Source organism: Mobula birostris, chromosome 2, assembly GCF_030028105.1.
Source record: "Mobula birostris isolate sMobBir1 chromosome 2, sMobBir1.hap1, whole genome shotgun sequence".
NCBI classification, from domain to species: Eukaryota; Metazoa; Chordata; class Chondrichthyes; order Myliobatiformes; family Myliobatidae; genus Mobula; species Mobula birostris.
In genome coordinates, this window is record NC_092371.1 from 32165254 (window position 1) to 32186954 (window position 21701).

Consider the following 21701-nt stretch of genomic DNA (forward strand, 5'->3'; position numbering starts at 1 on the left):
TGGACCTCTGGTTTCTTCCTTCTGTAGTCAATAACCAGCACCTTGGTCTTGCTGATGTTGAGTGAGAAGTTGTTGTGGCACCACTCAGCCAGATTTTGAATCTCCCTCCTTATATGCTGATTTGGCCAGTCAGCAAACTTAAATATGGCATTGGAGCTGTGCTTAACCTCACAATCATTAGTATAAAGCAAGTAGAGCAGCAGGCTAAGCATTGAGCCTTGTGGTGCACCTCTGCTGATGGTGATTGTGAAGATGTTGTTGCTGATCTGAACTGACTGGGGTCTGCAAGTGAAAAAATCGATGATCCAGTTGCACAAGGAGGTATTGAGACCTAAGACTTGGAGCGTATTGATTAGTTTTGAAGGGATGATAGTACTGAATGCAGAGCTGTAGTCAATAAGGAACATCCTGATGTATGCACCTTCACTATCCAGATGTTTACAATGAAATGGCTTCTGTTGTTGAACAGTTGTGATGGTAGGCAAATTGGAATGGATCCAAGTCACTCCTCAAGCTGGAGCTGAATCGTTTCATCACCAACTTCTCAAAGCACTTCATCACCATGGATGTAAGTGTGACTGGATGATAGTCATTGAGGCAGATTACCACATTCTTCTTGGGCACCGGTATAATTGAAGCCTGCCTGAAGCAGGTGGGTATCTCACTGCCAAAGTGAGAGGTTAAAGAGCTCAGTGAGCACACCAGCCAGTTGACCACCACAACTCTTTAGTATCGGCCAGATACACTATCTCAGCCAGATGCGTTCCGTGGGCTTACCCACCTGAACGATGCTCTGTCATTGGCCTCAGAGACTGGTATCATCGGTCTTTGATGGCTGTGGAAGTTCATGAAGTTGCCTCCATGTTTTTGTGTTCAAAGCGAGCATAAAAGGCAATGGCTCATCTGGGAGTGAAATCTTGATGTCACATATTTCGCTTGATTTTACTTGGTAGGAGGTGATAACATCCCATCCCTGCCACAGCTGTCAAGCATCCTTCTGTGATCCCAGTTTGGTCCGGAATTGCTGCTTCGCATTTGAGATGGCTTTCCAGAGGTTGTACCAGGATCTCTTGTATGGTCACCAGACCTGACTCCCACCGATCTGGCCATCAGCAGATTGTGGATCTCTTGGTTCAACCAGAGCTTCTGGTTAGGGAGCACTCTGAATGATATTATGGGGACACACTCATCCATGACTGACCTTATAAATTTGTGGCAACTGTGGTGTATTCACTCAGATCCTCTCATGATCCCTTGAACATGGCCCCAGTTCACCGACTCTAAGCAGTCCCATAACCGGTCCTCTGCCTCTTCATTGTCATTACTTCTGGAGTCTTGCTACTTAGCCTCTGTCTGTATGCAGATAGGACGAGGACAGCCAAATGGTCAGGATTTCCCAAGCCACAGTCTAGGCAATGGTAGGCATTCCTAATGGTAGTATAGCAGTGGCCGAGTGTGTTGGACCCCTGGTCCTGCAAGTGATATATTGATGATAATTGGCCTCATTGAAGTTCTTGACGATGATTTGAAAGGCATCAGGGTAGGCTGTTTCTTTTTTGCTTATCACTACACTCAGTAACTCAAGTGCCTGCTTAACATTGGCTTTGGCAGTATCTAAACTGCAGTCAGGATCATGAAGAACTCTCTTGGAAAGTAAAACAGTCAGCACTTAATCATTAGATGCTCCAGGTCAGGGGAACAAGAGTCCAACACGACTGCTACATCTGAGCACCACGAAAAGTTAACTATGTAATACAGATCCCCACCTTTTGTCCTCTTTGAGCCAGCAGTCTAGTCCATCTGCTGATGGACTGAGGATGGGGTAGTTGGTTTACAAACAGAGGCAGTGTGTCGTGAGACAGCTAGTAAGGAGAAGGTGATGAGGCAAAATTGCAGTAAGACGGATGAGTTACAATGTAAAAGGGGGACAAAATCAAAAAGAGTGATGAATACAAGACTGAAGGTGCTAAATTTGAATATACTCAGTATATGGAAAAAGGTAGATGAGCTTGTAGCACAATTACAGATCGGTATGTATGATGTTGTGGGCGTCACTGAACTGTAGCTGGAAGAAGATTATAGCTGGGAGTTTAATGTCCAAAGATACACATTGTATTGAAAGGACAGGCAGGTAAGCCGTAGGGGTGGGGTTGCTCTGTAGGTAAAAAATGAAATCAAAACATTAGAAATACATGACATAAGATCGGAAAGTGCAGAATCGTGGGTAGCACTAAGAAACTGCAAAGGTGAAAAGATCCTGAAGGGCAGTAAAGATGTGGTCTACAAATTACAATGGCAGATAGAAAATGCATATTAAAAAGGCAATGTTACAATAGTCATGGGGGATTTCAATATGCAGGTAGATTGAGAAAATCAGGTTGGTGCTGGATCCCAAGAGGAAGAATTTGTAGATTACCCATGAGATGACTTTTTAGAACAGCACATGGTTGAGCCCACAAGGGGATCAGCTATTCTGGGTTGGATGTTGTCAATGAACCAGAATGGATTAGGGAGCTTAAGGTAAGGGAACCCTTAGGCACCAGTGATCATAATATGAAAGAATTTACCCTGCAATTTGAGAAGGAGTATCTAAAGTCAGATTTATCAGTATTACAGTGGAGAGAGGCACTGACCAAATTTGATTGGAAGGGAAAACTAGCAGGGATGATAACAGAGCAGCAATGGCTGGAATTTCTCGGAGCAATCTGGAAAGCACAGGATAGATACAACGCAAAGAAAAAGAAGTATTCTAAAGGCAGGATGACACAACCGTGGCTGGCGAGAGAAGTCAAAGCCAACATTAAAGCCAAAAAGAGGGCATATAATGGAGCAAAAATTAGTGGGAAGTTAGAGGATTGGGAAGTTTTTAAAAACCAACAGTATGGCAAATAAAAAGCTTATAAATAAGGAAAAGATGGAATACAAAGGAAAGCTAGCCAATAATATTAAAGAGGATACAAAAAATTTCTTCAGACATATAAAGTGTAAAAGAGGTGAGAATAGTTATTGGACCATTGGAAAATGATGCTGGAGAGGTAGTAATAGGGGACAAAGAAATGGCAGATGAACTGAATAAGTACTTTGCATCAGTCTGGACTGTGGAGGACACAAACAGTATGCCAGAATGTCAGGGGATAGAAATGTGTGAAGTTGCCATTACTAGGGAAAAGGTGCTTGGGAAACTGGAAGGGCTGAAGGTAGATAAATCACTTGGACTAGATGATCTACACCCCAGAATTCTGAAAGAGGTGGCAGAAGAGACTGTAGAGGCATTTAATAATGATCTTTCAAGAACCAATTGATTTTGGTATGGTTGCTGAGGACTGGAAAATTGCAGATGTCACTCCACTCTTCAAGTGAGAGAGGCAAAAGCAAAGAAATTATAGGCCCATTAGTCTGACCTCAGTTGTTGAGGATGTTGTTTCGGGGTACCTGGAGGTGCATGATAAAGGAGGCCAAAGTCAGTATGGTTTCCTTCAGGGATAATCTTACCTGACAAATGTGTTGGCATTCTTTGAAGAAGAATCAAGCCCAATAGACAAAGGAGAACCAGTGGATGTTGTGGACTTGGATTTTCAGAAGGCACTTAACAAGAAAACACACATGAGACTGCTTAACAAGTTAAGAGCCCATGGTATTGCAGAAAATATACTAGCATGGTTAGAGCATCGGCTGATTGGCAGGAGGCAGAGTGGGAATAAAGGGAATATTTTCTAGTTGGCTGCTGGTGACTAGTGGTGTTCCACAGGGGTCTATATTGGGAATGCTTCTTTTTACACTATATGTCAATGATTTGAATGATGGAACCGACAGCTTTGTGGCCAAGTTTGTGGTTGATACTAAAAGAGGTGGAGGGGAAGGTAGCTTTGAGGAGGCAGAATGACTTAGATAGATTAGGAGAATATATTCAAAAAAGTGGCAGATGGAATTCAGTGTCGGGAAGTGTATGGTCATGCACTTTGGTAGAAGAAATAAAAGTGTAGACTATTTCCTGAATGGAGAGAAATCTGATGTGCAAAGGGACTTGGGGATTCTTGCGCAGGGTTCTCTGAAAGTTGATTTGAAGGTTGAGTCAGTGGTGAGGAAAGCAAATGCAATGTTGGCATTCATTTTGAGAGAACTAGAATATAAAATCAAGGATGTAATGTTGAGCCTTTATAAGACTCTGGTGAAGTCTCACTTGGAGTATTATGAGCCCCTTATCTAAGAAAGGACGTGCTGATACTGGAGATTGTTTAAAGGAGGTTCACAAAAATGATTCCAGGATTGAAAGCCTTGTCATATGAAGAGCGTTTGATGGCTCTGGCCCTATAAAGAATGAAGGGAGATCTCATTGAAAACTATTGAATATTGATAGGCCTTGATAGAGTGGACGTGGAGAGGATGTTTCCTATGGTGGGGGAGACAAAGACCAGAGGACACAGAATAGAGGGTCATCCATTTATAACAGAAATGAGATGGAATTTCTTTAGCCAGTTCGTGGTGAACCTGTAGAATTCATTGCCACAAGCTGCTGTGGAAGCCCAGCCATTGGGTATATTTAAGGCAGAGGTTGATAAATTCTTGATTGGTCAGGGCATGAAGGGATACAGGGAGAAGTCATGACACTGGGGCTGAGAGAGAAATGGATCAGCCATGCTGAAATGGCGGAGCACACTCGATGGGCTAACTGGCCTAATTCTGCTCCTATATCTTATGTCTATATATTTATGTCTTATAGTATATCAAGAAGCCCTCAGGTCTTATACCAGGTGTGTTGGAAGTTAGCCACGTTTCCATGAAACACAGAACACAGTAATCCCTCATTTCCCTCTGATACAGCAATCTTGCCCATAGTTCCTCAGTCTTGTTCTCCAGAGACTATACATTTGCTAACAAGATACTGTCTAGAGGAAATTTCATACCCTAATGTTTCAATCTGGCTTGAAGTCCTCTCCTCCGGCTGTGGCGATGTGCCCTCATTTTCTTAAAGGAGCCATATTGCATTCTTAAGAGTTATGTCTGCCGAGTCCTTCAGAAGATCATAAAATCGTTAGTTTGTTAAACCAGTCTAAAAGTAGTTACTTAAAGGGAAAGTACAGGTTGTGGGTTGTAGCGATAATAAATCGGAAGCCAGATATCTGGAAGTTTTGTACGCGATCCACAAAGTGCCTTCGTGTGTCACCGGTGCCATCTTGGAATTCCAAGATGCTCTACTCTACTCTCTTCTCCTATCAAATTCTTTCTTCAGCCTTTTACCTCTTCCAGCTATCACCTCCCCGCTTCTCACTTAATCTCCTCTCACACCACCCAGCTACCTTCACCTGGTTTTACCTATCACCTGCCAGCTTGTACTCTGCCACCTTCTTATCCTGGAATCTTTCCAGTTCCTTTCCAGTCCTGATGAAGGGTCTCAGCCCAAAATGTTGACTGGTTATTCCTCTCCATAGATGCTGCCTGACCTGCTGATTTCCTCCAGCATTTTGTGCCTGTTGCTCTGAATGCTTCATACTCCTCTGGGTGCACAGTTTGCTCATGCACAGGGTTGCCCTAACTGCTCTGTTAACACATGCTGATTCAGGCTTTGGAGCTATAGAAAGCAGCAAAGCATGCACTGTGTCCACACCCCCTTCCCAATCCCACTGGACTGTCCAGTTAAAGAATGGGCAAGTCCACATAGCTAACACCCACATAACCATATAACCATATAACAATTGTAGGGAATCAGGGTGTTTGTCTCTAGGCTGCTGCCATTTTAACTGTCAGAGGCTATTAATATATTACTCCCTATAAGAGAAACAAGGCAGTCATACCCTAGAATATTGTTGACTTAAACCAAGTCATAACCATTCTTTTCTGCAGCTATTGAGGTAACATTATAATTTTCTAAAGGAATTCCTTTGCTGTAACAGTTTGTGATATTGTGATTTTTTTTTTCTAGTTTATCCATTTAAAACTGAATTCTTAAAATGGTCTTTCTAATTTTTAACTTAGTGTGGACGTGGTGCTGGAAGAAACTAAAGTGGGAACCGTTCCAGTAAGTGTTCATGGTCATTTTATAAGTAATAGAGTTAGTTACTGTTATCTTTGCCCCCTAGTATGTAAATGTTGAATATATTAAAAGGTATCTTCACTGCTGTGAGTAACCCTCGTGACTTGATTATTTATTTATTTGATGTTTAGAAGTTGCTCAGTCAATATGTACGGAAAATATAAAACTTATCAGAAATTATTAAACATATTTTCATTATAATTTGCTCCCAGACAAAGACATTTGAAACAATTCTGAAGCTGGGCTTACAGAAGTTCGTGATTCCGAAGATAAATGGTATGAGATGTCTCAAGATGCTAACCTTCCTCTTAAGAATTTATTTGTACTGTTGTGATGGCTCCAGCATTAGCTGGTTGCAAGGGAGTACTTTCACTAATGAAATCCCGATAATTGACTTCACTGTATATTGTATAATTGGAACTTTGTAGAGTGCACATTTTGATTATGTGACAGGATTCTGTCCCGTTAGTCAGCCTGATTAACAAGTTAAACTTTTGGCCAGTCTGGGAGCATCCCATAGCAGGCTACAACCACTAGTAAGGATTCTGCAGTTACCTGCTGTGGCAGGGGGATAGCTGCTGCTCCCAAAACCTGAGATGTTCCGTGCTGGGGAGGTCCAATCCTTGAGAAGGGTATCAATTCAAACAGCACAGTGTCAACCGAATCACATTTAGGTTTATTATCATTGTCATATATATTCTGAAATGTGTGGGCTTGTGACAGCAGTACAGTGAAAAGACATGAAGTTACAATAAGTTAAAAAATAAATAAACAGTGTGATGGAAAGAATAACGAGGTAATGTTCATGGGTTCATGGACTGTTCAGGAGGGAAGAAGCCGGTCCTCAATCATTGAGTCTGAGTCTTCAGGCTCCAGTCCCTCCTCCCTGACAGTCGTAATGAGAGGAGAGCAGGTCCTGGATGGTGACGGTCCTTATTGATAATAAGACCATAAGATATAGGAGCACTTATTAAGAAGGCAAGACAGCAGCTATACTTCATTAGGAGTTTGGAGAGATTTGGTATGTCAACAAATACACTCAAAAACTTCTATAGATGTACCGTGGAGAGTATTCTGACAGGCTGCATCACTGTCTGGTATGGGGGGGTGGGGGGGGATGCTACTGCACAGGACCGAAAGAAGCTGCAGAAGGTTGTGAATTTAGTCGGCTCCATCTTGGATACTAGCCTACAAAGTGCCCAGGACATCTTCAGGGAGCAGTGTCTTAGAAAGACAGTGTCCATTATTAAGGACCTCCAGCACCCGGGGCATGCCCTTTTCTCACTGTTACCATCAGGTAGGAGGTACAGAACCCTGAAAGCACACACTCAGCGATTCAGGAACAGCTTCTTCCCCTCCGCCATCCGATTCCTAAATGGACATTAAACCCTTGGACACTACCTCATTTTTTAAAATATATAGTATTTCTGTTTTTTGCACAATTTTTAATCTATTCAATATATGTATACTGTAATTGATTTATTTATTTATTATTATTATTATTTTATTTTGTTTTTTTTTCCTTCCATATTATGTGTTGCATTGACTGCTGCTAAGTTAACAAATTTCACATCACATGCCAGTGATAGTAAACCTGATTCTTTTTCTGATTCTGAGAATTAGGCCATTTGGCCCATCGAGTCTGCTCCGCCATTTCATCATGGCTGATCCAATTTTCTTCTCAGCCCCAGTCTCCTCCCTTCATGCCCTGATCAATCAAAAATATATCGACCTCTGCCTTGAGTAAACATAAAAAGTCCTTGACGGTGGAGAGGGTTCTGGCTGTGATAGATCTGCCTGAGTCCACTACCCTCTTGCTGCTTCTTGCAGTCCTGTGCATTTCTTTATGTATATAAATGTACATACAGACTTGGCCTCCACAGCTGCCTCTGGCAGCAAATTCCACAGATTCGGCACTCGCTGGCTAAAGAAAATCCTCCTCATCTCCGTTCTAAAAGTACACACCCCTGTTCTGAGGCTGTATCCTCTGGTCTAAGACTCTCCCACCATAGGAGACATCCACTCTATCAAGGCCTTTCACTATGTCATAGGTTTCAATGAGATCACCCCTCATTCTTCTGAATTCCAGTGAATACAGGCCCAGGGCTATCAAACACTCTTCATATGACGCCATTCAATCCTGGAATCATTTTTGTGAAGCTCCTTTGAACCCTCTCCAGTTTCAGCACATCCTTTCTAAGATAATGGGCTCGCAATTGCTCACAATACTTCAATTGATGCCTCGCCAGTGCTATATAAAGTCTCGATATTACATTCTTGCTTTTATTCTCTAGTCCTCTTGAAATGAATGCTAACATCGTATTTACTTTCCTCACCACAGACTCAACCTGCAGAGTAACCTTCAGTGAATCCTGGACAAGGACTCCCAATTCCCTTTGAGCCTCAGTTTTTTTTTGTATTTTCTCTCTGCTTAGAAAATTGTCAACCCATTCATTTCTTCTACCATAGTGTATCACCATATGCTTCCCGACACCATTCATCTGCAAATTTTTTGCCCATTCTCCTAATCTTCTAAGTTGTTCTGTAGCCTCTCAACTTCCTCAAAACTGCCTGCGCCTCCACCTAGCTTCATATTGTCTGCAGACTTTGCAACAAAGCCATTAATTCTGTCATCCAAATCATTGACATATAATGTAAAAAGAATCTGTGTTGAGTACTGCTAGTCACCGGCAGCCAACTAGAAAAGGTTTCCTTTATTGCCACTTTGCCTCCTGCCAATCAGCCACTGCTTTATCCATGCCAGAATATTTCCTGTAATACCATGGGCTTTTAACTTGTTAAGCAGCCTCATGTTTGGCACCTTGACAAAGGCCTTCTGAAAATCCAAGTACACAACATCTCCTTTGTCTATATTGCGTGTTAATTCTTCAAAGAATTCCAACAAATTTGTCAGGCAATCTATGCTGATTACGGCCTATTTTCTCATGTGCAAGTAGTCCGAAACCACATCCTTAATAATCAACTCCAACATCCTCCCAGCCGCTGAGGTTAGACTAACTAACCTATAATCTCCTTTCTTCTACCTGTCTCCTTTCTTGAAGAGTAGAGTATCCCGATCCATTCCTCCGGAATCATCCTAGAATCTAGTGATTCTTGAAAGATCATTACTAATGCCTCCACAATCTCTTCAGCCTCCTCTTTCAGAAACCTGGGGTGTACACCACCTGGTCCTGGTGACTTATCTATCTTCAGACCCTTCAGTTTCCCAAGAACCTTCTCGCTAGTAATTGTAACTTCACAGACTTCATGATCCCAGACAGCAGGAACTTCCGGCACACTGCTAGTGTCTTCCACAGTGAAGACTGATGCAAAATACTTATTCAGTTCATCCGCTATTTCTTTGACCCCCATTACTTTCCCTCTAGAATAATTTTCCAGTGGTCCGATATCCACACTCACCTCTCTTTTACACTTTATGTATGTGAGGAAATGACAAGATAGGTGACGGATTACTGTATTCTCATGCATTGTGCAATTTCCTGGAATTGTGTTCAGAGTTGGTCTTTTATTCTTTTCTTTACAGAGCTCTAGTTCTTAATTACACTTTAAGTCTTAAACCTGTGGCCTTGTTGCGTTTACTGTCAGGCTACAGGCAAAGTCCTGTCAAGAATGGTAATGGTTGTTTTCAACACAGAATATGTTGCACCACTGACTGATAGTATACCTGTGTTTATAACAATACCGATCCCCATTTTCTTAGTGAGAAATTCAGCTTATTTTCCTGAAGCTTCAACTAAATTAAAATTTGAACTCTTCCCGTCCCTTATCTTGCATCTCCAGTTATCAATCATGATGTTGCTCTGATGGTGAGAAACTTCCTCTCAACTGGAAGCTTTAATCCCTCTCTGCAATGACCTGGTGTGCTCTGTGCTAGTGATGTGGAGGAGTCACTTTCGCTGTTGGTGTTGTTGCTGATACTGTGTTTCAGCAGATTAGTATAGGCTGACTATAGATTCTTTCCTTTCTTTTCAAATCTTTTTATTATTATTATTATCCAAAATTAACAAGAGTACATCGAAGTAAGAAACACTTACAATGTCTCAAGAAAAAAAGCATTATTTTAAGGATTGAAAAAATTTTGGTGATTTGAAAAAAAAGAGGAAAAAAAAACCCTACTCAGCAAGAAAAAGTGAGGAAAAAACCCATTAGGTGTTCAACCCCAGAGCCATGCGCCATACAAAAATCTTCTAAAGATAAACATCAAACCGCCAGCAAGAAAAAAACATGTACTGTACCAAAAATTTACAATTAGATCATGGAGGAAATCTATCAATTAACTCAAATGATAATAACGAACAAATGAACCCCACCTTTTCTCAAAATCAAACATAGGTTCAAAGGTTCGATTTTTAATTTTCTCCAGACTAAGACATAGCATCGCTTGAGAGAACCATTGTGACAAAGTGGAAGCCGATGTATCCTTCCACTTCAAAAAGATGGCCCTCCTAGCTATCAATGTAACAAATGCAATAACATGTTGGTCAGACACAGAGATACCATGGATATTTGGAGGAATTATTCCAAAAAGCACAGTTAATTTGTTAGGTTGTAAATTAATTTTTAGTGCTTTAGAAATTGTCGAAAAAAACTGACTTCCAGAACTGTTCCAGTGTAGAGCAAGACCAAAACATGTGTGTCAGTGTAGCTGTCTCAGTTTTACATCTATCACAATAACTATCAACATTAGGGAATACTTTAGACAATCTCTCCTTCATCAAATGGCAACGATATACAATTTTAAATTGAATCAGTGAATGACTAGCATTGATTGAAGAAGAGTTAACTCTTCTGACTATAGATTCTGACCCAACTCACTCTTGACAATGCTGGGCCTTAGCACAGCAACATTATCAACAATTTCGGGGTGATCCAGGTTTTCCTAATTGGTTCATGAACCATCTACTCCTTTCTGAACAATGCAGTTAATAAAATACACTCTTGTACCTAATAAAGTAGCCACTGAGTGTATGTTTGTGGTTTTTTTGTTTCTGTAGCCCATCCACTTCAAGGTTCAATGAGTTGTGCATTCAGATGTGCTCTGCTATTGTTTGACTTACTGCCATCCTCTTGTGAGCTTGAATCACTCTGGCCATTCTCCTCTGACCTCCTGTACTAACAAGGTGTTTTCACCCATTGAAATGCCACTCACTGGAAGTTTTTGTTTTGTTTGTCACACCATTCTCTGCAGCTCCAGAGACTGTTGTGCATGAACATCCAAGGAGATCAAATGTTTCTGAGATACTCAAACCATCCTGTCCAGCACCGACAGCCATTCATGGTCAAAGTCACTTTGATCGTATTTCTTCCATATTCTGATGTCTGGCCTGAACAACAACTGAACCTCTTGATCATGTCTGCATGCTTTCATGAGTTACGGTCACATAATTGGCTGACTAGATGTTTGCAGTAAAGAGCAGGTGTACCTGTGTACCTAATAAAGTGGCCACTTGTAGAGTAGGAGTCTCATAGAGTTGGCTTCCTATGCATCAGTCTCACTACTACTTTAAGGATACATTTCATTTGGTAAAGTTATTTTGTATTTCCTGCTGTTAGCTTATACTTTCAAGTCATTCTTGCAACAATATAACATTGTCGAAGATAAATCTATTACAACATTTAAAGAGCGAAATAGGAACCAGAGAGATGCCATGCACCTTAACATCGTTTACTTCAGATATACTTAATTGTATCTATATTGCTACTAACAAACTTTTCCCCCCAGAAGCTAATGGGTAAACTTTCCGTAAAGGATATGTACCTTTTTAATCTCAATACCAGGATCTGGCTATATAAAATAGTATTTCATCTTATGACTGATTTGAAATTTTTCTATATGTTTTTAAAGCAAAACTGAAGAAGGGGTTCCCCATACCAAAAACAGAGAAGATATCATTGATTAATCCACTCCTTGCAATTGAACAGGTAAGGGTTCACGTTGAGATTATGGTGACCTAAGGAAAAAGATGCAAGTTGTTCTCGACTCTCATCTACTCAAATTAATGACACATTTGTAATCCAGAAAGTGCACACCCACATCACACTGAAATCCAGGTTATTTATTTTACACATAGTAGTGTGAGAGAGAATGACATTTTCAATGATAAGCTTGACAGAAACCAGAGTAAAAGGTTGGCGGCAGTGGATTCGAGGAACTGGGAGAACAAAATGGAGTGTGTTGCGACGATATTGATTGGAGTCAGAGAGCATGGAAACAACTTGAACATGTTCAGTGTGTTGCCCAGTGAGCTAGTCCCATCTACCTGTGTTTGGTACACAGCCCTCTAAACCTCTTCTATACGTGCACTTACCTAGATGTTGATAAGGGTCCTACCTCAACCATGATTTCTGGCAGCTCATTCAAAATATGCAAACCCCTTCTGTGAAGAATCTGCTTTTGGCATTCCTTTTAAATTTCTCTCCTTTCATCTTAAACCTATGACCTTTAGTTTTTTTGCACCCCCAGCCTGGGAAAAGGGACTATGTACTATCACCCGTCTGTGCCCCTCAGGATTGTATACACCCCTTTGATATCACCTCTATGTTCCGGGGAATAAAAGAAGCATAATAGAAGCAGATCAGGTTTATTCTCACCAACATACCGTTTGTGCTGTAGCAGCAGCACAGTGTGACACATAAAAAATACTATACATTACAGAAGTAATAAATAGTGCAAAAGGGGAATAATGAGGTAGTGTTCATGGCTAGTTCAGAAATCAAAGAGCTGAGGGAAAGAAGCTGTTTCTAAAATATTGAGTGTGTGTCTTCAGGCTCCTGTAACTCCTGGCTGATGGTAGTAATAAGAAGAGGACTAGTCACTAGAGGTGTTCTGCAAGGGTCGGTATTGATCTGCTTCTTTTTGAGTTATACGGCAATGATCAGGATGATGGAATTGATAGTTTTCTGGCCAGGTTTGCAGACAATGCAAAGATAGGTGGAGGGATAGATAGTACTAAGGAAGCACTGAGTCTGCAGAAGGACTTTGACAGATTAGGAGGATAGGCAAAAAATTCACAGAGGAAATTAAGGCTCGTCCATCATCATCGATGAAGACCTCGATACCATTAGTACTTTTTACGAGGTCGAGTTGCTAGCTCGACACTCAACCCGGCACGGATGGAAAGCGTGGCAGGGAGTGGCTCGACTGGATTCGAACTCAGGAACCTTAGCTCCTGGAGTCCGACGCTGATGTCACTGCACCACCAGCCGATTATGATGGTGTCGAGACTAGCGCTTGATCTGGATTTAAATGAGGGAGAGTTGCGCAGCGTCAGCCTCACTCTCTCTTCCTAATTCCCATCTGGATCCAGTGGCAAGACAGAGTCGAGACGGCTGGAGATGGGACTGGGCGCAGTGGATGACCAGGACATCTTCTGTGTCTAGTCCTGCTCTACGCGTTCCATGACGCTTGCAGAGACCGCCTTCTTGACCGTTGGATCTTCCATTGGTCTCATCCGCTCAATCCGCCGGAGTCTGTCTTCACATGCTGCGATAGACAACTCCTTATCTCACCGAGGATTTGAGACCCGTCGGCTACCCTCACCTGGTTTAGCCGGCTTGTTGAAGCCGTTGCCCGGAGTGTGGCCGCTGTCGCATGCAAACAGCTACGGGGAGCCACAGGTGAGAGCTGAGTGCCAGGTGGGGACCAAAGGTGGACAAACAGCCTTGAAAAGGAAGCACTCTGTGTCATACACCCCTACAGAGGGAATACAGTGTTGGGAAACGTATGGTCATGCACTTTGTGTCATAAGGGGGTGTTGGGAGCAGACCCAGATGCAAGACACAGACACTGAAGTACTAGGAACAGGACAAGGTTTATCAAGAAAACAAGGGGAGTCAGGAAGAAACGACACTGGACATAGACACAGGCCCTGGACAAGATAAGGACACCAGGCCTGGGCTAGGACTAAGACTATGAAAGCGGGACCAGGACAAGGAACTTGGAAATAGGAGCCTGGGCTAGGACTTCAAGCCAGAAACTGGACAGGGACCCGGAACCTGGGATGACTCGGGTTTGGACCCCGGATCTAGATGAGGACAAGATGTGGCTACAGGATTGGACGTGGCTACAGGACTGGACGTGGAAACCCTACACCGGATGAGGTACATGGACAGGATGAGAACACAAAACCTAGACTTGGACAGGACGAGGTTCTTGGACGTGGCTTGGACTAGACAAGGTTCTTGGACGTGACTTGGACAAGGGACTCCTGGACTGGATGAGGGAACTCCTGGACTGGACGATGGAACTCCATCGCCGGGTGAGGAACTCCAGGGCAGGACTTGGTTCTTGGACTAGGCTTGGTTAGGCCCTTGAGTACGGAGCCGGGCCTCCTTCTTGCAGTGCAGGGCCGGGACCCTGCTAGGACGCAGGGCCGGGACCCTTTCTTGGACACAGGGCCGGGATGCTTTCTAGGATGCAGGGCTGGAATGTCTGCCAAGGATACTTGCTCAGGTAAACTGCGGAGGTAAAACTGCCGAGGTAACTGCTGGGGATTCGGATGGGGAGGGCAAGGGAACAGTCCAGCAAATGAAGCTGAATCCCAAAGCTATTTATGTAGCCAGCCCGAAACTAGGATCAGGTGCCTCGATTAAGGAGCCCAACGAAACCAGGGAAAACAGGGAAAACTCGGAATATGGATCAATGGACCAGACCGTGTACTGGAATGCGGACTTCACAGACCGGACCGTGACACTTTGGTAGAAGGAATAAAGGTGTAGGCTATTCTCTAAACCAAGAGTGAATTCAGAAATCAGGTGCAAAGGGACTTGGGAGTCCTTGTGCAGGGTTCCCTAATGGTTAACTTGCAGGTTGAGTTGGTGGTGAGGAACACAAATGCAATGTTAGCATTCATTTCAAGAGAAATGCAGTATAAAAGCAAGGATGTAATGCTGAGGCTTTATAAGGCATTGGTTAGACCATATTTGAAGTATTGTGAGCAATCTTGAGCTTCACATCCAACAGAGGATATGCTGGAATTGGAGAAGGTCCAGAGGAGGTTTACCAAGAATGATCCCAGAAATGAACAGGCTAGCATATGAGGAGCACTTGATGGCTCTGGGTCTGTACTCACTGAAGTTTAGAAGAATGAAGTGGGGATCTCAATGAAACTTACCAAATATTGAAAAGCCTAGATAGAGTGGATATGGAGAGGATGTTTCTGATAGTTGGGGAGTCAAGGACCAGAGGTCATGGCTTCAGAATACAAGAACTTCCCTTCAGAACAGAGATGATGAGCAATTACTTTAGCCAGAGAGTGGCGAATTGTGGAATTCATGCCTGATGGTTGTGGGGACCAATTCATTGGGTATATTTAAAGCTGATATACATTTAAAGTACGTTTGTATATTTATAGGTTTTTGATTAGCAAGGACATCAAAGATTGCAAAGATTAGCAGGGACATCAAAGAAGGCAGGAGAAAGGGGTTCAGAAGGTTAATAAATCTGCCATGGTTGAATGGTAGAGCAGACTCGATGGGCCAAGTGACCTAATTCCGCTCCTAAGTCTTATGTTCGTATAGGATATGACTCAGGTGATGGGTGTCCTTAATGATGGATGCACCGGTATAATGGTGGTAACGTTTAAAGTAGATTAAAGAGGAGTCCTGGAGATGGATATTTTTCTAAAAGAGCACTTTTAGTGGATGAGAGCAAATGGGGAAGCTGAGTCTAAGAAATATGCTCAGTATAGAAGAACATGGGAAGAACATGGTGGAAATTCCTGAACAGTCAGGAGCAAGGTCCCAAGAAAAGTTGGGAAGTCAATGATGACCTGTGAAGTTCAAAATGCAAAGTTTAAATCACAAATTTATCATCAAAGTACATATATGCCACCATATACATCACTGAGATTTGATTTCTTGTGGACATTCTCTGTAAATCCAAGAACTATAATGAAACCTCGCTGAACAGAGTGGACAAACAATGTGCAAAAGACAACAAATTGTGCAAATACAAAACAGAAAAAGTAACGATAATTATAAATTAGCAAGAAATATTAGGAACATGAGATGAAGCGTCCTTGAAAATGAGTCCATAGGTTGTTGGAACAGTTCAGTCAAGTTGAATGAAGTTATCTCAACTGGTTCAAGGGCCTGATGGTTGAGGGGTACTGGCTCCCATACCATCTTTCTGATGGCAGCAGCAGGAACAGACCATCTGGATGGTGGTGGTCCCTGATGATGGATGCTGCTTGCCTACTCTGTGTAGATGTGCTCAACAGGGGGAGGACTTTACCCATGATGATCTGGGCCGTATCCACAACATTTTGTAGATTTTCCATTCAAGGGTATTGTTGTTTCCATATCCGGCTGTGATGCATCCAGTCGGTATACACTCCACCACACACCTATAAAAGTTTGTCGAAGCATTAGACGTCATGCTGAATCTTCACAAACTTCTAAAGAAGTAGATACACTGCCGTGTTTTCTTTGTAATTGCACTTGCAAGCACTTAGGTCCTCTGAAATGTTGACACTGAGGAATTTAAAGTTGCTGACTCTCTCTCCACCTTTGATCCCCTGATAAGTACTGGCTGATGGACCTCCTATTTCCTCCTCCTGAAGTCAATAATTAGTTCCTTAGTCTTGCTGACATTGAGAAAGAGGTTGTTGTTTAGGCACCACTCAGCCGGATTCCAATCTCCCTCCTATATGCTGATTCATCACCACCTTTGACTGTTCCAACGACAATGATCTTGCCAGTAAACTTGAATATGGCATTGGAGCTGTGTTTAGCTACACAGTCGTAAGCATAAAGCGAGTCGAGCAGAGTGCTAAGCACACAGTCAAAGAAGAGAGATTGAAATTTTCTATGGCCTCATAAAATTAAAAGGAGAGGCAGGATTTGGGGCAGGCTATTAAGGAACAAAAAAAGATAATATCTGAAGCAATGATAGAAAATGGCAGAAATATTAACTGCCCAAACAACAGGAATTCTGCAGATGCTGGAAATTCAAGCAACACACATCAAAGTTGCAGGTGAACGCAGCAGGCCAGGCAGCATCTCTAGGAAGAGGTGCAGTCGACATTTCAGGCCGAGACCCTTCGTCAGGACTAACTGAAGGAAGAGTGAATAAGAGAGTAAGAAATATTAACTGACTATTTTGCTTCACTATTACCAGTGATACAGTTTAGGTTGATGCAATGTCGTAAGTGAAACTAGAAAATGAGATGACAACAAGTGAAGTGAAATTGCAGGAATACACAAACTAATTAAAGAACCTCACAATCTGAATCGATTACATCTGTGCATCCTAAAAGCCTGCCAAAGGTGGTAGTGACTCTACTAAATATACCTAATAATTCATTAGGAACCAGTTTCATGCCATAATATTGTTAAAACATAAGAAGAGGTAATTTTGTTACCTAGAAATGGAGCCCATACACTTACTTTGTGTGTGCAAACTATGTATAAAAATGGTTGTCCCTATGTTCAATTATACTAGTGATCAGTTCCAGGACCGTTGGGAAACTGGGAAAATTTCAACTGATACAGCAACATTCACTCAGCTTCATTTTTGCTCCTTATGATGTTATAAATCCATTAGCAGATGTTTCTTTCACTGCTTCTTTTAGAAAGATCACTCCCCTTGGCTTTGTCTCTTCGTAAGTTCATTATTGGTATAAACTTGCATTTCTGGTAACACCCTGGCAAACCTTCTTTTCAGCTATCATAGTGTCTCTATTATATAATGCAATAACGTCCCTTTAGAACAGAGATGAGAAGGAGTTTCTTTAGCTAGAGGGTGGTGAATCAGTGGAATTCATTGCCATAGAGGGCCATGAAGGCCAAGTCAGGGCATCAAAGATTACAGGGAGAAATCAGGAGAGGGATAATAAATCATCCATGACTGAATGGATGGGCTGAATGGCCTAATTCTCCTATGGTCTTATGGTCGTAAATGTGACTAGAACTGCAGTGTAACAGAGGTTCAATATAGATTCAGAATAACCTCTGCTTTTCAATTTCATCCTTATATAACAATTTGCTCCTGCGTCTACCCTAGACCCTCACCACTCCAATAGTATATGATCTCTTGATTTTTCTTACCAAAGTATAGCACCTCACACAACATGAAGTTTTGGCCTTTGTTTATCATAATTTGTTTAACGCCTCTGCAAAGTTGAATACAGACTTTATGGTTCTAAAAGGGAAATAGTTGCAATAAATTGCAAATGCCTGTGTCCTTATGACAACTGCTAGCAACTGTTTGCCAGTGAAACAGCTATCAATTACCCATTTACTCTGCTTTCCCTCTTTCAGCCGGGTGGCTATTTGTGTGCCATGTTTGCCTTAAATCTACATGTTTTAGTCTTGTTAATGAACCTGTTTGTCAATGAAAGTGGTGAAACCCATGGAATCTATTGCACCCGCACACCTATATCTTGGTCGATTCTCTCTGGGACCTTCTCAATACAGGTTGGCTTCTCATCATCATAGCTGTGAGCTTTAGATGCATTAGTCACAGAAACACAAGTGTATCTATCTGCAGGTGCTGAAAATCCAAAGTAAATGCTGAAGGTACTCAGCAGTCAGACAGGAATGAATAGTTGACATCTCGGACCAAGACTTGATGAAGAGTCTCGGTGCTAGGTCCATTGATGTTTGTCATCTCTATCAATGATATGGATGATAATGTAGTGAATGATCAGAAAATGCATGATTGACACCCTGATTGGAGCGGAGGGTGGGTAGTGGACAGTGAGGAAAACTACCAAAGCTTGCAGTGGGATCTGGGCCAGCTGGAAGAATTGGCTGCAAAATGGCAGATGGAATTTAATGCAGACAACTGTGAGGTGTTGCACTTTAGGAAGACCAACCAGGGTAAGTCTAACACAGTGAGCAGTAGGGGTACTGAGGAATATGTTTGAACAGAGGGATCTGGGAATACAGATACATAATTCGTTGAAAGTGACATCACAGTTAGAGAGGGCTGTAAAGAAAGTTCTTGACACATTGGCCTTCATAAATCAATATATAGTACAGGAGTTGGATGTTATGTTGAAATTGTATAAGATGTTGGTGAGGTCTACTCTGGAGTATACATGTCCAGTTTTAATCACTTACCTACAGGAAACATGTAAATACAATTGAAAGAGGGCAGAGAAAATTTACAAGGATGTTGCCAGTAGAACCATAGAACACTACAGCACAGAAAACAGGCCATTCGGCCCTTTTAGTTTGTGCTGAAACAGTATTCTGCTAGTCCCATTGACCTGCATCCAGTCCATAACCCTCCAGATCTCTCCCATCCATGTATCTGTCCAATTTATTCTTAAGAGTGAGCCCACATTTACCACATCAGATGGCAGCTTGTTCCACACTCCCACCACTCTCCAAGTGAAGAAGTTCCCCTTAAACCTTTCCCCTTTCACCCTAAAGCCATGTCCTCTCGTACTTATCTCTCCTAATCTAAGTGGAAAGAGCCTATTCACATTTACTCTGTACTTGAGGACCTGAATTATAGAGAAAGGTCAAATAGGGTAGGACTGTATTCTTTAGAACGTAGCAGAATGAGGGGATATTTGACAGAGGTACAGTGTACAAAATTATGAGGGGTATAGTTAAGGTAAATGCAAGCTGGCTCTTTCTACTGAGGTTGGTGAGACTACAACTAGAGATCATGGGTTAAGGGTGAAAAGTGAAATGTTTAAGGGAAACAAAGGGAAAATCTGCAGATGCTGGAAATCCGAGAAACACACACAAAATGCTGGAGAAACTCAGCAGGCCAGGCAGCATCTACGGAATAAAGTACATTTGATGTTTCAGGCCTAAACCCAGCGGCAGGACTTGTGGGGGATCTTCTTCACTCAGAGGGTGGTGAGAGTGTGGAACGAGCTGTTCATGCCAGCGTGGATGTGGAGTCAATTTCAACACTTAAGAGAAATTTGGATGGGTACATGGATGAGAGGGATATGGAGGGCTATGTTCTGGCTGCAGGCCGATGGGACTAAGTGGATTAATGGTTTGGCTCAGATTAGATGGGCTGAAGGGCCTGTTTCTGTGCTGTAATATTCTATGACTCTATTTGCAATATATCTGTCACCGAATATCCCTCTACACTGAGACTATAGGAAGAAAATTGCTATAGTGGAGGTGAATTTCCAGAAATTTAGAAGTTAGCTTGTGATGGTCTTAATGGAGCTGCAACAGAAAATATTGGCAGAGGCCAGTTTGTCAACCTAAGCTCTTGAAAAATGTGAGGTGAAATTTGTAAAAAATTTTCTATTCAAACCATAATAATTTGGATTAAAAATATGAAACCAACTCTGATTTGATAATTCCTCTCTTTTGTTTTACAGGGTTTAATACTGATCACATCTGATATACAGTATGGAAACTGAAAGCTAACTTACCTCAATGTATCTGCTAAAACTTCATTAAGTTGCTCCGCAGAGACGGCAATAACACTCAGTGGCTGCTTTATTAGGTTCAGGAGTGGAACCTACTATGACCTTCTGCCGTTGTAGCCCGACCACTTCAAGATTCAATGTGTTGTACCTTCAGCAATGGTCTTCTGCGCACGACTGTCGTAACACGGGGTTACTTGAGTTACCCTCCTGTCAGCTTGAACCAATCTGACCATTCTCCTCTGACTTCCCTTATTAACAAGGCCTTTTCACCCACAGAGCTGCTGCTGATTGGACTTTTTTTTTGTTTTTTGCACCACTCTCTGTAAACTCTGAAACTGTTGTATATGAAATTCCTATGAAATCAAGTTTCTCAGATACTCAAGCCACCTTGCCTGGCACCGACAATCATTCCATGGTCAAAGTCATTTAGATCACATTTCTTCCCCATTCTGTCGTTAGATCTGAACAACAAATAAACCTCTTGAACATGTATACATGCTTTTATACATTGAGTTGCTGCCACACGATTGGCTGATTAGATATTTGCATTAACTCGGTAGAACAGGGGATCTGGGAACACAGATCCATAATTCCTTGAAAGTGCAGTCATATGTAGATAGGGTCATAAAGAAAGCTTTGACACATTGGCCTTCATAAATCGAAGTATTGACTACAGGAGTTGAGATGCTATGTTGAAGTTGTATAAGACATTGTTGAGGCCTAATTTGGAGTATGGGGTGCAATTTAGGTCACCTATCTATAGGAAAGATGTCAATAAGATTGAAAGAGTGCAGAGAAAATTTACAAGGATGTTGCCGGGACTTGATGACCTGAGTTGTAGGGAAAGGTTGAATAGGTTAGAACTTTATAGCCTAGAGGGATAAGGGGAGATTTGATAGAGGGAGATCTAGGATACAAAATTGTGAGGTGTATAGAGAACGCAAGCAGGCTTTTTCCACTGAGGTTCAATGATACAAGAACTAGAGGTCATGGGTTAAGGGTGAAAGGTGAAATATTTAAGGGGAACCTCTTCACTCAAGGTGTGTTGCGAGTGTGGAATGAGCTGCCAGCGGAAGTAGTGGATGCGGATTTGATTTCAACATTAAAGAGAAATTTGGATAGGTGCGTGGATGGAGGATTTGGTATTGAGGGCTATGGTCCAGGTGCAGGTCAATGGGACTAGACAGATTAATAGTTGACCACAGATTAGATGGGCTGAAGGATCTATTTCTGTGCTGTAGTATTCTAAAACTCCATGGCTATTTATGGCAAAGCTGTATCTAATAATATGGCCATTG

General features: G+C 42.1%; 1 protein-coding gene across 2 annotated transcripts in view; it reads left to right on the forward strand.

The window, feature by feature from the left end:
• The window catches only part of LOC140185857 (bactericidal permeability-increasing protein-like), a 76275-nt gene extending 55380 nt beyond the window's left edge, over positions 1–20895 (forward strand). For both annotated transcript variants that reach the window (XM_072239660.1, XM_072239654.1), the window contains 4 exons: positions 5974–6016; positions 6244–6307; positions 11898–11974; positions 20353–20895. In XM_072239660.1, the coding sequence (XP_072095761.1) occupies positions 5974–6016; positions 6244–6307; positions 11898–11974; positions 20353–20394 (226 nt within the window). In that variant the 3' untranslated portion in view covers positions 20395–20895. The remainder of the gene's footprint in view (positions 1–5973; positions 6017–6243; positions 6308–11897; positions 11975–20352) is intronic.
• Positions 20896–21701: the final 806 nt, after the last annotated feature.